Source organism: Hoplias malabaricus, chromosome X2, assembly GCF_029633855.1.
Source record: "Hoplias malabaricus isolate fHopMal1 chromosome X2, fHopMal1.hap1, whole genome shotgun sequence".
NCBI classification, from domain to species: Eukaryota; Metazoa; Chordata; class Actinopteri; order Characiformes; family Erythrinidae; genus Hoplias; species Hoplias malabaricus.
In genome coordinates this window covers 21,759,315-21,774,400 of record NC_089819.1, presented here as the reverse complement: position 1 = coordinate 21,774,400, position 15,086 = coordinate 21,759,315, and the positions used below count along the sequence as shown (strand labels likewise).

The window sequence follows — 15,086 nt, the reverse complement described above, 5'->3', positions numbered from 1 at the left end:
CACAAACATACACACACATTTCCTGAAAGTTTCTTAATATAAACTCATCAAAAAACATAGGAGTCTCCAGCTGTCTGACAACAAATTTGTTTTTCTACAAAGGAACTGAAATAAAATGAAGTGAAACAAATCCCTCTTTGCCACAGACATTAAAAAGAACAACCAGACCTATAAACGACCTCAAAGTACATTGTATAAATTCCAGCTAAAGCACCGGGTCAAAGAGGAAGGCCAGGACATCTGTTCAAATTTCAGATAGCTGAAGACGTAATTCATGTAGGCTTATCAGTAATTATTAACCAGTGCCATGGAGAGAGTGTGGAAGAATGTGCCAGAAAAACAGATAAGTTTGCATGTGTATATTTGTATGTGTGTGTGTGTGTGTGTAAATGGAATCAGTTGATCTATAATTGATGATAGTTTCCAGCGCTATTCCAGAGAATACAAATAAACAAATCTACTTAAGAACTCAACATAGTTTTACACAAGCGTGTGTTGACTGAGTCGGTTCTTACCAGCGTGTCATCACTGCGTGCCACACTGATGTTGCTTCTGGACAGGAAGGAGCGGGAGAGCCGGTTACACAGAGAGATCAGTCGCACCGATTGCTGAAGAAAAAGCAAAAATGAAATATTTGAACAGCTTTCAACATTGTGAACAAGTTTCGCTAATGTTATTTTTAATGCATGTGATTTGTCTCCTGAAGCGTGAAATCGATGCAAATCATAACTGTGTGTTGTTGCATTAAATAAAGGGATTTCTCGCTTGGAAGCATACCAATTAGCTGTCACTTACAATACCAACACACTTGTCCATCTATTCCAGCAATGATATTGCATGCTTGAGGGCACTGGAAACAGTGGCAGAACTATGGGCACTGACCCATTTACAGAAATCCACCTCTTTGTGAAATTTAGCTTCAACCAGGGATGCACAATAAATTGTTCATTACTGTTACTGAGATACTGCCATTTTAAAGGATATGCCAATAAACCTACAGCTAATCACAGTATCTTGTGTAATGGTGAGTGTTATGTGTGCATTTTTTATGGATTTGAAGTATTAGCGTTAAGTTTCATATATACAGTGGAACCTCTACCTACGACCATGATTCGTTCCGTGACCCGGTTCGTAAGTAGAAAAGTTCGTTTCTCAAGTCAATTTTCCCCATTTAAAATAATGGAAAAGCAATTAATGTGTTCCAGCCCCCACCCCGAAAGTCACCCTTTTTGCTCTGATATATGTTTACAACACTCTCAAATTAGTAAAAAAAATACATGTAGCGTTACTAAAAATAAAAAAGAAATACAGTGGAAACAGTAATAAAAAAGTTTTAAAGTGGTTACACATCGCTACCTTGAAGACGTGACGACTGGCTGGAGGAGAAACACAGGCACTGGCTGTATGACGGGAGGTGGGGGTGGGTGGAATAATGGAGAGTAGGCGGGTGAATGTGGGGAGACGAAGCGTAGATACGGCTTAGCACGAATTTCGATGTCCGTTTTTACACTAATGCTAAATTGCTAAATCTACAATTTCCTAATCTTAAAACTTAAAACTCACTCCAGTCTGGGCGCTGGGAGACTCGACTATTGGGGTCAGTGGCCATTTCCAGCCGCCGGATCGGGTTCGTTTCTAAAGTCATGGTTCGTTGGTGGAGGCAAAAAATATTCAAATCCCCGGTTCGTATCTTGGAAAGTTCATTAGTAGAGGTTCCACTGTATATAAATCCTTCTCCCATAATCCACAATTTTTACAGAGCCAAGTGATGTATTAGTAGTTTTATTGAGATATGTAAACACAGTGTTGCTGTTTGATTTTGGAATTAGATTACATTTGAAATTTGTATTAAATCTCTTAACTAACTCTCACTTCACTTCTTGTTCTTCTCTCTCCCTCACAAACACACACATATATTGTTTTATCTCACTCCCAAATGTACAAGGAAGTACTAGCATGTTAACTGGTGATTAATGATGATTAATCACAGAAAACTGTTGTAATGTGGCTAAAGGTTTTAATCGACTGACACCAATAATAAATCCACTGTCTTGTTCCCATCCATTATTAATAGCATCATATATATATATACACAGGCAGTGTAGGTTGTTATATAATTTTTGTTACCCGGTTGCACTGCGTAACAAAACACATATAAATAAGTTACTTTCATGGTCTTCTTTCTTCTCTTCTTTGTCCAAAGACCTAAGCACGCTGACTGCTGAGCCTGTAAAACCTGCATGTGGTGGGGTTTTCTGTGTGGCAGAGTGCCAGTGTGACATTCATTCATGCCATGATGCAAACAGCAATCCACTGCTCTGTGTGCATGTGTGTGTAAATGCAGTAAAATCAGGACTGGTGTTTCAGATAATGGACTGCAGAATGCTCAAGCTCAGAAAATGAAAAGGAGTAAAGGGCTGCTTGCTTAAGGAGTTTACATTCAGTCAGTGTGTTGGCAAGTAGAGTGTGACTAAATCCTTCATTGGACATCAGAATAAAGCAAGTATTTGTTTTCAGCAGAAGTTGACTTTTTCCTAGGGATTCCAATGTGGGCTGCAACTTAGCAATATCATTTACCTTCCATTTTCTCCGAGCTGCAAATTTCTTGAATTTCTCCATGTTCACGGCAGACTCCTTGCGACTCAGTGCTTGCTGAGTATCTTTTGGCTAAAAAAAAAAAGTGTTTATTTAATAAACTCATATTATTCTGTCAAATAAAGGCATGTGTAGGGGCACGAACACACCTTGATCCAGGGGTGGTGCAGACTGTCCTGGATTGTCATTCTCTTTCTAAAAAAAAGAAAAGAATAAGAATAAATAGTTGGTAGTCAGTTTTTGGAAGTTAGTCTCAGAAAGACATCAGGAGATGAAAATAACCCCATTTAAAAGACAATAGCAGCGTTTCTCAAAGATCCCTAGGGTGTACATTTTTGCTTGAATCCAACCTACAACATATATAAAGGTACAATGTGGGCTGTCTAAGGGGAATGGTGAACAAGTTTGAGAATTACTGGAGTTTCGTATTTTTGGCAAATGCTAAATATGATTGTCCTACATTCTCAGACACAAAAAGGTATGGTAGAGGAACATGTACTAAAGGCACAAACAGTGTAAATGTATCTTACATTACATTCCCTTCTCTAATAGTAAAGGTGAATATTTGCAAGATTTCATTACAGCACAGTGTCAAATAAAAGAACACAAAACAAGACCTGGAGATGAAATGGTGCATATGAAATCAACACAGATTTAAAAAGTTCAAATGTAATAAATAGAGTAATAAGGTACAGAATATGTACTCTTGAGGTTACCACCACAGTGACAGTGTATGCTGAATCACAAACCATCATCATACCTCAGTAAACCTACTATTGTACCCATGCTTTTATTGAAGCAAATTCATTCATTCATTCATTATCTGTAACCCTTATCCAATTCAGGGTCACGGTAGGTCCAGAGCCTACCTGGAATCATTGGGCACAAGGCAGGAACACACCCTGGAGGGGGCGCCAGTCCTTCACAGGACGACACATTCATACATTCACTCACACACTCACACCTACGGACACATTTGAGTCTCCAATCCACCTACCAACCTGTGTTTTTGGACCGTGGAAGGAAACCGGAGCACCCGGAGGAAACTCACACAGACACAGGGAGAACACACCACACTCCTTACAGACAGTCACCCGGAGCGGGACTTGAACCCACAACCTCCAGGTGCCTGGAGCTGTGTGACTGCGACACTATCTGCTGCGCCACCATGCCGCACTTAGAAGAAAATTTTTATTGATAATTTTTTTAAACATTAGTCATAGTCTTCATTGCAATATCTGCACTCTACATCTAATTTAGAACATTCCAGATTAAACAGATGAATTTCAATACTCTCATAAGATGCTAAAATTTAAAATATGTAAGTGTGCAATGTACAGTGTAGAATATTTCACACCTCATGGTGAACGCAAAACAAAATGCAGTTGTCAGAATACAGTGACAGTAAGCCACATAAGCAGTAACACATAAAATAACACAATACTAGAGCAAGATTGGTCACATATGAACATGAATGGTTCCCCAGACGCATTAATTCAACCCACGTTGTTGTGGCTAATGGTCATGGCATTGCTCAATATCTGGAACAAGTTTCGGTTCTCGATGTGACTCAGTCCACAGAATGAAGTAAGATTAAATGGAAGAGATTCATTAAGGTTGCAGCTGACATGTCGCTGTCCACAAACCACAGTGCAGCAACCAAACACAAAGACAAAACAGAAATGCTATTAACCATCATTTTGGGAGCATACCACTAGTTCCTGTCTAAGACGTCTAAGACGTCTCTGTTCCTCTTTATAAAAGTCCAGAGTCAGGTTTTTATAGATGTTCTCATGCAAAAATGTGACATATGTAGAACTGTTTGTTCTGACAGAAGACACTGGCTAGCGTCATCAAGACTTGGTTGTTATGATATACTAATAGGATATTATATTTTAATCCAATCAAAACAATAAACAAACCAGAGAAAAATGAACAAACAGCATTGAAAGCAGGGCTTCTATTCAAGAGCTGTTAGGGTTATATTAAGCTTAGCTCACATGCATTTGACTTACTTTGGGTCCTTGACGAGAAGCCGTGTGATGAAGTCTTTGGCCAGAACACTGGTGTTACTGAAATATTCCTCATCAAATTCATAGTCCACCGCTGATACATTGGCCAATGTCTCCTGCTTGTTCTCACCCAGAAATGGAGAGGCACCACTGAGCCTATAAGAGACAATCATTCGCGGAATCATTTGATTTCCGTAAATGTCCAAAAACCTTCCTTTTGTGTGAAATCAAGCTTATTAACAAAGGCAAGAGTGAACAAACCACTGCTGCAGTCCCTCAAAGCAAATAACTAGGGTTAGTTAATTAGTGTAAAGTAGAGGGACTGCCAAAAAAGCTAGACGTTAATGCTTTAATTCTGAGAAAACCTTATTGTTTACTACAGTTTTCAGAAGCATATTACGAGAGTATTTACAGTCATGGCAAAATATAGGCAGCTATCTAGAAGGAGGGCTGAGAAGGAGCAAATTGGTCTCAACTGACCTTGCAGGTAGCTATGGATCATATGTGTATTGGATCTATCTGAAGATTTCTAATAAGATACCTGTGCTACTTTCTTGCTTGGGCTTTTACCAAGCATAAAACAGCATTCTTTACTCTGGTAAAGTCAGAGAGCTCATAATGTGTGGAATCATTTCCTAAAAACTACAACGGAACAAAGAGATCATCATATCTGTGGGCAGTTTACTAGAATTGACATTTTTGTATGGTGTGCTTCTGAATGATTCTCGGTTCTCTTAAAAAAAACCCTTCTCTTCTCTGCTGTGGCTAATTAATGAGTTGAAATACACAAATATTGGAAGAGCTGTGGGTCGAGTGCACACCATTAGGAGGCCTCATGGTAAAGCCATGAAAATTCATTGACTAGGTTAACACTGCAGCTGTTCTAGATTCACACGTCCAATTAACAAGATTCCCAGCGTGTGAAAACGGCAAACTCTGGCTCTGAACATGCGGAGGGAAAATGGGAGGAGGGGAAAAGGGAGGAGGAAAACATGTAGGAAAGAAAAAAAGGGCTACACAAGGCAAAGGCGTGGAAGCGATGTGAGATGGGACATGATAACAACCTGATGTGTGGCACTATTTATACTGTGACAAGAATGACAGCAGTGTGGGTGGAAAAAGGGTCTGAGAGAGAGAGAGAGAGAGAGAGGAGAATAAAGAACCTGAGCAAAAGTACAAATTGAGACTAAGAGAAAGAGGAAGGTGGAGAGGAAGGCTGACATGACAATAAAATACAACAAAGGTGTGCTGAGACACAAGAAGTTAGAGAAGAAATGCTACAATGTAGGAAAAGAAAAATGAGGTGAAGCGGGGTAACTTTGGAGCTAATGGTGTGTAACTTGATGCTATCTCATTGTTATAAATATATAAAATGCTGAGTAAGAACAGTTTTTCTTTTGTTTTAATGACAATATATAAATGTATCACTACTGGCGCACTGTGTCTGTGTTAAAATACATTGATGTTTTGGAATTCAGTAATTACCTCAATATCATTTTTGCTACCACTGTTCGTACCACACACACACACACCGCACAAAAGCAGCTATGTGAAATTTTGAAACTGCATAATCAAACAAAACGTGTGTATAGCTAGCAATTGTGTTCCACCTAATACCAGGGCGTAATGTGTGAATCATGAGGTAACGTAATGTCAAGAAATGATCCAGAATACGAGCGGCTCACTCCAAATATAAGAGCTGCTGGATCAAATTAAGTAATCAAGTAAATCCAATTAAAAAAATCAAGTAATACCACAGCAGTGTATCCTTAAACGTAGCACAGTTAACTATTATAGATTAATTACATCTTAAGGCTAATGAAAACTTTTTTTTTTGTGTTCAATAACGTTTTAAATAAAGCTTATTTTCCTGCCCATTAAGTTCTATCTGGGCAAACTTGTTTTTTAAAAACATGATTAATGTTTGTTGGAACATGTCCTAATCAATCCCAGCACTAATAGGACAGCTGTGACAGGTCAGGAAGTTCACAGTAACTGAAGACTCAATATGCATGTTGAATATTGTACTAATTGTACTGTAGTGAATGGCAGTTTGGATCCCACCACTGCGGCTTCCTATGATTTCTCATCTCACATACACCCTCACATATTCCACACAAGCAAAAATTCCAGTGACCTCAGAAGGGACTGATGGTCCTGGGGACTCTTTTAACCCTTTGGATTTCACACTATGATAGTAGTGGAGATTTGTTGAATATACACATAATAAACGATCACCACATATATAATACTATACTGTTACTCCATGTAATAGAGGAGATATCGGTGGATTTGTGTTAATTCATTATTACTGTTGCACATACAGTCCTGCTTTGTATGTGCAGAGCACAGTCCAATCTAAATGTAATTTCTTTAAAATATTAAATTTCATTTAAATAGTATAAAAAGCCCAATGCCTTTAGCCTTCCAAGAGTTTATATTTGATGCTGCACTTGATTATGGAGAGAGAAAAAAAAATCTATTAGCGGGCATTTCCCCATTATCTGTAAAGCACATCAATTAAGGCAGTAATGGAAAATGAAATTGTTTTGCTGCTCTTCTGTATTAGATTGTTTTGACGAACCGACTACAGCACAAAAAAATGAACAAAATCCATTTCCATAAAAAATATAAGTCATAATTTTTGAGCAAATAGGAGTCGTGATTTTTGGCACCTGCCGCATTAAACACACAGCGATCGTGAAAACAGAAGCCACTTAAAGCCTGCTGGAAAGTGAAGAAAAGTAGACACATTTCACATGTGTTTCTGTTAATCATAGTATCTCCACAGTAATGAAATACTTACAATATGTAAGTTATCACTCCAACACTCCTGAGAGAGAGAGAGAGAGAGAGAGAGAGAGAGAGAGAGAGAAGCAATTATACAAGAGAACAATGAAATATAAATAATCAGTTTAATTAAGGGAAGTTCTTCTTACCACATGTCGGCCTCCAGGCCCAGAGGCTCATAGTTTACTACTTCTGGTGCTGAAAAGCGACAACACACAGACATTTCAAAAACTGCTTACATAAAAAAAAAAAAAGTCTTGAACAGAGCACTCACTGGAGAAGAAGAGGGTGTTCTTTTTAGTCTGTTCTTCACACTGAAATTTGTAAGCTGTGAAATGAGTCATTCATTAAGAGTGTGGGGAAAATCTCAGTTTTAGACGTGTGAATGTTAAAAATGGAGGTCCTCAATATAGTGGGTATATGCTGTGTCTAAAATGAAACTCTGTCTGTAGTTACTAGAGAAAATTTGACTTATTTTTTACTGTATGAGATCAACACTTTAAAATAAAGCCAAGATCATCCAGAACAAATGTCCTCTGACATTTAGCTACACGTCTAATTCAATAAATTAGGTTCACCATGAAATTAGTCTTTAGCCTAAGCCTTTAGTTATGCAGAGCTGAAAATGGGTGTGTTTGAGGCATAGCGTAATGCTACATCAGGCCCAGATGCTACTCTTCAGTGGCCTTCGGTTAATCTAAGGGGATAATTGTCTCTATTAGCTCTGCTGTCTCATCACACCCTGCAGCCATATTGGCTGCCATTCAAATAAGACTGGGTGAGATGCCAGAAAGACAGAATGGGGATGGGGGATTCAGCTCAAAAACTAAGCCCAGCTGAGTCACGTAGAAGAACATTGTGTGGTTTTCGGTGTGAGGCCTGACTCAAATTCTACAAAAACATGTCTTGTGAATCTTTATTTGAACCACATTAAATTTCCCAGAACATTCCAGGAGACCAGAATTTGATCTGTGATAAATCTGAACAGTTGTGCTGCCAGGGTATTGGTTCACCAATACAAATATTTGGAGCAGAGAAAAGACTGAATGGAAAAGGGAAGAGTAACTGACCTACAAATTCTGGGGTACCAAAGATGTTTTTGAAATCGTTGCTAAAATCGATCTTGTGAGCCAGGCCAAAGTCGATGAGTTTAATGCGAGGGTGAGGCATGCTCCGGTTCAGCAGCATTATGTTCTCTGGCTAGAGAGAGCGAGAAAGAATGTGTGAGACAAGATAAAATGAACAGAACAAAATACAGAAAATGAGAAAGAGGGCAAAGGCTCCAAGAAAAGGATCAGAACAAAGTACAAGTGGAAACAGAGAGCACAAGAACAAGACCGACAGGAACAGCAGACAGCTCAGAAACAGAGAGAGAGAGAGAGAGAGAGAGAGAGAGTACAGGGAAAGGAAGGAGAGAGATCAGGACATAGGCCATAACACATGGAAATCACATGCAAAGCAACAGAAGTGTTCTCTAGAAAGCAGAGCACTACTCAAGCTTGGCAGTAACGCATCATAGCCAGGAAATTCCATGAAAACAATACTTCCTTCACTCAAGCTGCTTTATTCGCAGACTAATCTCTTAAAAGCTCTACTGACTTCAAAAAATATCAAGACGATATGCTGAGGAATGCTTGCAGAATTGAGGCAGCTCTTATTACACAGACAGGAATAACTCAAGGGATCAGGAGGGTGTATCAGAGTAATGTCAACTTGAAAATACCAACTTTAAAATGGCTGCCTTCCAGGTTTGCATCCCTTCAATAATTTAACATCACTCAGCATCATTTACACTGTATGTCTAAAGTTTGGGCACACACGTCTCTCACCATACGAAACAAATTTAAAAACATAAATTAAAGGGGCCCACAAGAAATGACCAGCAGTTGTAAACTTCCTTATCCACCTCCTACAGTGGTATCACTACTTTCCAGTGCATGGGATTTTCCTGTTTAAACACTAGGAAAGTCCCTCATGATGATGTGCCTTGAAAGTGGGAGATATGTTTGAGAAAATGTTTTGATGTGGGGTTTTAGGGTGTGGCTGTTTGAAGTTGTTTTATTTCCACTTGCAGAAATTTAAAGAGTAAATATTAAAGATAAACAGACAAATATTATGCCTGCATTAATTTTTAGGAGATCTGTAGATTTCCTTATTCACAAGGGTTGAATACATCTGTACAATGCATTCTGGGTATTGTAGTGAAAGAATACTGATGCTTAAAAACACAAAACAGTATATAATCTGATGAAACAATAAGGATGGTGGAACGTTGGTGTAGTATAACACAAAACATTAAACCTAACATATTGAATGCATTATCTGAGGCTGAATAACTCCTTAAACAGAAACAATTTTAGATTTTGTCTTTTTTTTAAACAACAGCTACAAAAAAAAAAACAGGTATTTTACCACAGTTTATCCCAAACAATTTATAACCATATACAGGGGGTCCGATTTTCGGTGTAAGTCGGAACATACGTACATACTGTATGTAAATAACATACTGTAAGCACTTATCCTATCCTAACACCTATCCTCCTCGTTCCCGAGCCGCGTAACCGTGTATTCTTCCGCCGCGCACACCAAACGCAAGTTCGCGTTACGACGTTTACAATGCAAAACCACTTAAGTCGAAACAAGACTCAATACAGTAAACGGGAGATGTGTCGTAACCACGAAACATCGTAACTCGGGACTGACGTAACCCGAGGACCTCCTGTATCCATAAATCCAATTCATAAAGTAAATGTAACCCCAAACCTGTGTGCCCAGATGAACCATCTGAAATGTAACTATCTACATTCTTTCCTCAGCTGGCAAGCAACAAATGGATGAAGCCATATTTGCATATTTCCTATGGCTGATCCAAAGCTTGATTATCTCCTCAGTGTGGGGTCTGGGTGGGAATCAAACATACTGCAGCTCAAGCCAGTGCTGTACCTTCAGGTCAAAGTGAGCAATCTGTTTGGAGTGCAGGTAGTTGACGCCGTCCAGGATCTGCTTGAGGAATTCTGTGGCCTCCTCCTCGCTGAGAGACTCCTTTTCGGCCAAGAAGTCAAAGAGCTCTCCGCCCGCCACGCTGCAGAGAACAGAGGGCACAGCGTTAGTGCCTGAGATTTAAATTGGGGAAGTAGGACAAGACTGAAACATCACAATATCTGAAGTATTTGAACAAAGCACGGTATGTACATCAAAGTATTATTAATATGAAGAAATTGCATAACGGATTTACATTTAACAAGCAGTTTTTTGTATGCAATGCCCTTTATTGACTCACTCAATTATCCATTTGAAACAAAAGATACACTTCAGTTGCACAAGGGGGCATTACTAACACTCAAAAAGCTTTCTGGAAACACTGTGTTTTGTCATGATCCATGCAGTCATTCAGTACTAATCACGCAAGACCTACTCAGAAAACAGTAGAGACGTATTTTAACCACAACAGTGATATATATCCTAGGATAGTGAAAGCATACCAGACATTTTCAGAAAGGCATACTCCAGCATGGAACATTCAGACCTCAAATAACCTGTAGAATAATACTTCCATTTGCAAACGGAGATGGTTCACTACAGTGTTTAGGGATCAACAGTTTGAACTGCAGTTTGACTGCCAAACCACATGGATCAGGCCCAACCTGTAACAGTCGGCTACCGACACAAGATTCTAAACAGGAATCCAATCTCAGCGGTGTAGCATTAGGCCAAAGTCCAAATGATGAATCACAACATGGTGTAGTAGGAGATTTTTTAAAAGCAAGGCCTTACCTTGTGAAATTATATGAAATATCTTATATGGAATCATATCAGGCATGTCTGCACAACATATCATTTTTTGGAATCAGTATCATGTATTGGCCGTGTGTCTACTGGATACCATGGAAAGCAGCCAATCACGCAAGGTTTCTACAGCCTTCTCTGATGATACTGACCAATCACAGCAAGTTTCTGTCTGTGTTTTGAATAAACAAGAAATGTACATGCTCTAATAACAAGCCGCCCCAACTGCCCATCCTGTGCTAATATATGCAAGGCATATCACAACGCCAAAATGTAGCAATATCAGACCATGTTCTGTCCATATCATACAACCCTTGTATAAGAATAAACAAAGATTCAATGCATCAGAGTGGCAACAAATATCTTACTATTCTTCTTTGTGCCTCTGACAGAACCTTACATTACCAACTATTGTGAATCCAGAGGTTTGGCAGACAGAAACATTGGCAGGCCTCTAATCATGGCTTCTGGATGACGACTGACAGGATCTTGGCTTGTATATTTAGAAGGAGGAAGTAAAAGAACAGCTGCACTGTGGCGACATGATAATTCAGGCTGATAATGGAGAGGTCGAGCCGGTGCAACCACTGATCACCCAGTTGGAAAAACAATTGCAACAAGATAGGTTTCTGTTCCCATGCAAAGTGGAAAAAAAAAACACCAATTGTTCCCCACCCCCAATTTAAAAAAAAAGTGAATTTGTAACTTCCATCTATTATTGTGAAGTGAGAAGTGATGCTGCCAATCCAAAGAAAACAAGTCATAGCTTCACTAATGTGTAATGTATAAATCTGGGCTTAGGAACCAGTTTGAGGGAAACTTCACTTCACAACAGCAAACTGCTCAAGAGAGAAGAAACAGCAGCACGGTACAGGTTACTGGAGGGCAAACCTAGCCTACCCACTGCTGTCAACTGCTTCAAGGGACTTTGAAAAAAGACACTTCTTGACATAATTATTAGTTCAAGACTGGTTCTTGTGAAAACTTATCTTTCTGTGCTGATCATATTAAAATGTGGAAATTCTGCATTCCAATGTTAAGAAACATCTAAATGTAATTGGCATGCTGTCACCAAGGTTTGATGCTAAGGGAGGTGGACTCATGCAGGGCTAAAAATTAAAAGGGGAGGTATAAAATAAAAATGGCATAGTGCAGCAAAAAATTAAAGTTTGTGCAGTCATATACTGTACATGGCTGCTTAAGAGCTTGAGATATAGCAGAGACTAAGTTACCACAGGACGGCTACATTTTACTGGGCTGTGTTTTATATTAAACCTGGAAGTTTGCCTGTTCTTCCCGTGTCCGCGTGGGTTTCCTCCGGGTGACTGTATGTGAGGAGTGTGGTGTGTTCTCCCTGTGTCTGCGTGGGTTTCCTCCGGGTGACTGTCTGAGGAGTGTGGTGTGTTCTCCCTGTGTCTGCATGGGTTTCCTCCGGGTGCTCCTGTTTCCTCCCACAGTCCAAAAACACACGTTGGTAGGTGGATCGGCGACACAAAAGTGTCCGTAGGTGTGAATGAATGTGTGTGTGTCTGTGTTGCCCTGTGAAGGACTGGCGCCCCCTCCAGGGTGTATATCCTCCTTGCACCCCATGACTCCAGGTAGGCTCTGGACCCACCGCGACCCTGAACTGGATAAGCGCTTACAGATAATGAATGAATGAATGAAAGTTTGCTTCACATGTTTATACAATTCTGTAGGAGTCAAACTTTTACCACCTTCACAGAGTAAATGATTGAGTGATTCTACAAATGCATCCGTTTATTTAGTTTCACAGCTCTGAAAGAAGTGAATATATGTGGGACAGACAGTTACATGTGCATTAAGAAGCTACAGACTGATTTGCAAAATCAAGACTCTGGCAGCAGATCCTTTAAGTTCTGTAAGTTGTCAGATAGTGCCCCAATGGCACGGACTCAAACCATGTCCCTCAAACCAATCATTTTGTTGTCTTTCTGGTGCCATCTCTCCCTATGGTTCAGTTCTTCACTTGCTGCTTAATATATCCCAACCCTTAACAGGTATCACTGTAATGAGGTGAAAATGTTATTGTAATATTGACTGATAACGCATCAGTCACTAATAATAATAATAACTGACTGATGTATAATATGGCAAGAAGCAGCTGTCAAATAACGTGAGGTGACATTGTTTTGTAAAAACAAGGAGGACTAAGGAGACTAAAATCATCAACATGCCGCTGTGTTTGCTGAGAAATAGTAGGCAATTCAGCCTGTAATTTTTAAATAAACAATGGAGAAAACATTAAATTACAGCCAAACTGAACAGCAATAAATTCATAGAGGAGCACCTATAAAAGTGGAAAATTACCTTAGCAACCCATGGAAAATCCAAATACAACTTAAAACATCTTTGAGTGCAGAAACTACAAATTAGGAATGTTCACATCACATTCACCTATAGGAGCATAAGCACAAAAATCCCAAACCTTAGCACGTAACAGGTCTCCAAAGCCCATCTTTATACAGTTTACTACAAATTAATCTTTCTTTACAAGTCTACAGCCTTTTACTCCTTCACTTTTGTGTAATGTTGAAGTCTACATGGAATATAGCCCATGAAATGAAATGAACCCCTTTCTTTTTTGATGCAACATAAAGCGCTGCATGCATGTGATTACACAAACAAGTCAAACAGGTTCTGAGCTTAAAAGATCCAGTTCCATAACAGCCCACCAACGGTGACCATGCTTTTTCCTTAAGGCTAAAGCATCTGACTTTAAATATGTTAGAGGTGAATGCATATTTGTGGCTTCCTCAGCTGCTACATTTTTAATTTATTATTCCTTCTCTGTAAATCTGATCTTGGCACACTTTCAACTATTATCACTCTGACGTAATCAATAGCGGATCGTCATTATAATCTGTCAAAAAATTGTACTACAGATATTACTTTTTGAATGTGTACAACTGAAATAAAACATCTGGGCTGCAAGCAGAAAAACATTCATTCAGTATCTGTAGCCCTTATCCAATTCATGGTCGCGGTGGGTCCAGAGCCTACCTGGAATCATTGGGCGCAAGGCGGGAATACACCCTGGAGGGGAAACTGGGCAACACACACAGTCACACATTCACTCACGGACACTTCTGAGTAGCCAATCCACCTACCAACGTGTGTTTTTGGGCCGTGGGAGGAAAACGGGCACCTGGAGGAAACCCACGCGGGCACAGGGAGAACACACCAACTCCTCACAGACAGTCACCCGGAGCGGGAATCGAACCCACAACCTCCAGGCCCCTGGAGCTGTGTGACTGCGACACCTACCCGCTGCACCACCGTGCCACCCCAGCATATGTTATAGTCATCATAAAATACACAACAGAACAGTTTTCTGAGCATATTGCATATATCATTAATTCATGTATTTTAATAAGTGTATTGCACATCACATTAAAAAAAAAAAAAAGTTTCCTGCCTGCTTCCACCCAAAAGTGAAGCCCATGTAGGATGCCAGGTTGGGGAAACTGAACCTACATAAAGACAAGTTTAGGAACTTTGGACCATAACTAAAATGAATGTGTCATAATGAACCTATTTACACACACACACATACACACACACAAAGTGTTAATCGTTCCACTAAAAAAATCTACCTAGACTAACAACAGGCAAAAGATGAAAAATCTTTTTAAGTATGTTTGAGTGTGTGTCGCCCTGTGAAGGACTAGCGCTCCCTCCAGGGTGTATTCCCACTTTGCAACCCTGCAACCCTGAACTGGAAAAGCGGTTACAGACAATGAATGAATGAATATTTGACTTAAAATTTCCATCTTAAAAAGTATTTCACTAGACAAAGCTTTTATCTTCCTTACTGATTCTTCTCTTCCACCTTAAATGTAATTTTAGGAGGCAGATATTTTTTTAATTCAAATATTCAGTTAC

At 39.5% G+C, this 15,086-nt stretch overlaps 1 protein-coding gene across 1 annotated transcript in view; it reads right to left on the bottom strand.

Annotated features, from left to right (window-relative positions):
- The window catches only part of LOC136676624 (death-associated protein kinase 1-like), a 75,551-nt gene that overhangs the window by 31,044 nt on the left and 29,421 nt on the right, over positions 1-15,086 (bottom strand). Inside the window, 8 exon segments of the mRNA XM_066653732.1 lie at positions 516-608; positions 2,578-2,667; positions 2,745-2,790; positions 4,611-4,763; positions 7,414-7,440; positions 7,547-7,595; positions 8,468-8,597; positions 10,341-10,479. Of these exon segments, the coding sequence (XP_066509829.1) occupies positions 516-608; positions 2,578-2,667; positions 2,745-2,790; positions 4,611-4,763; positions 7,414-7,440; positions 7,547-7,595; positions 8,468-8,597; positions 10,341-10,479 (727 nt within the window).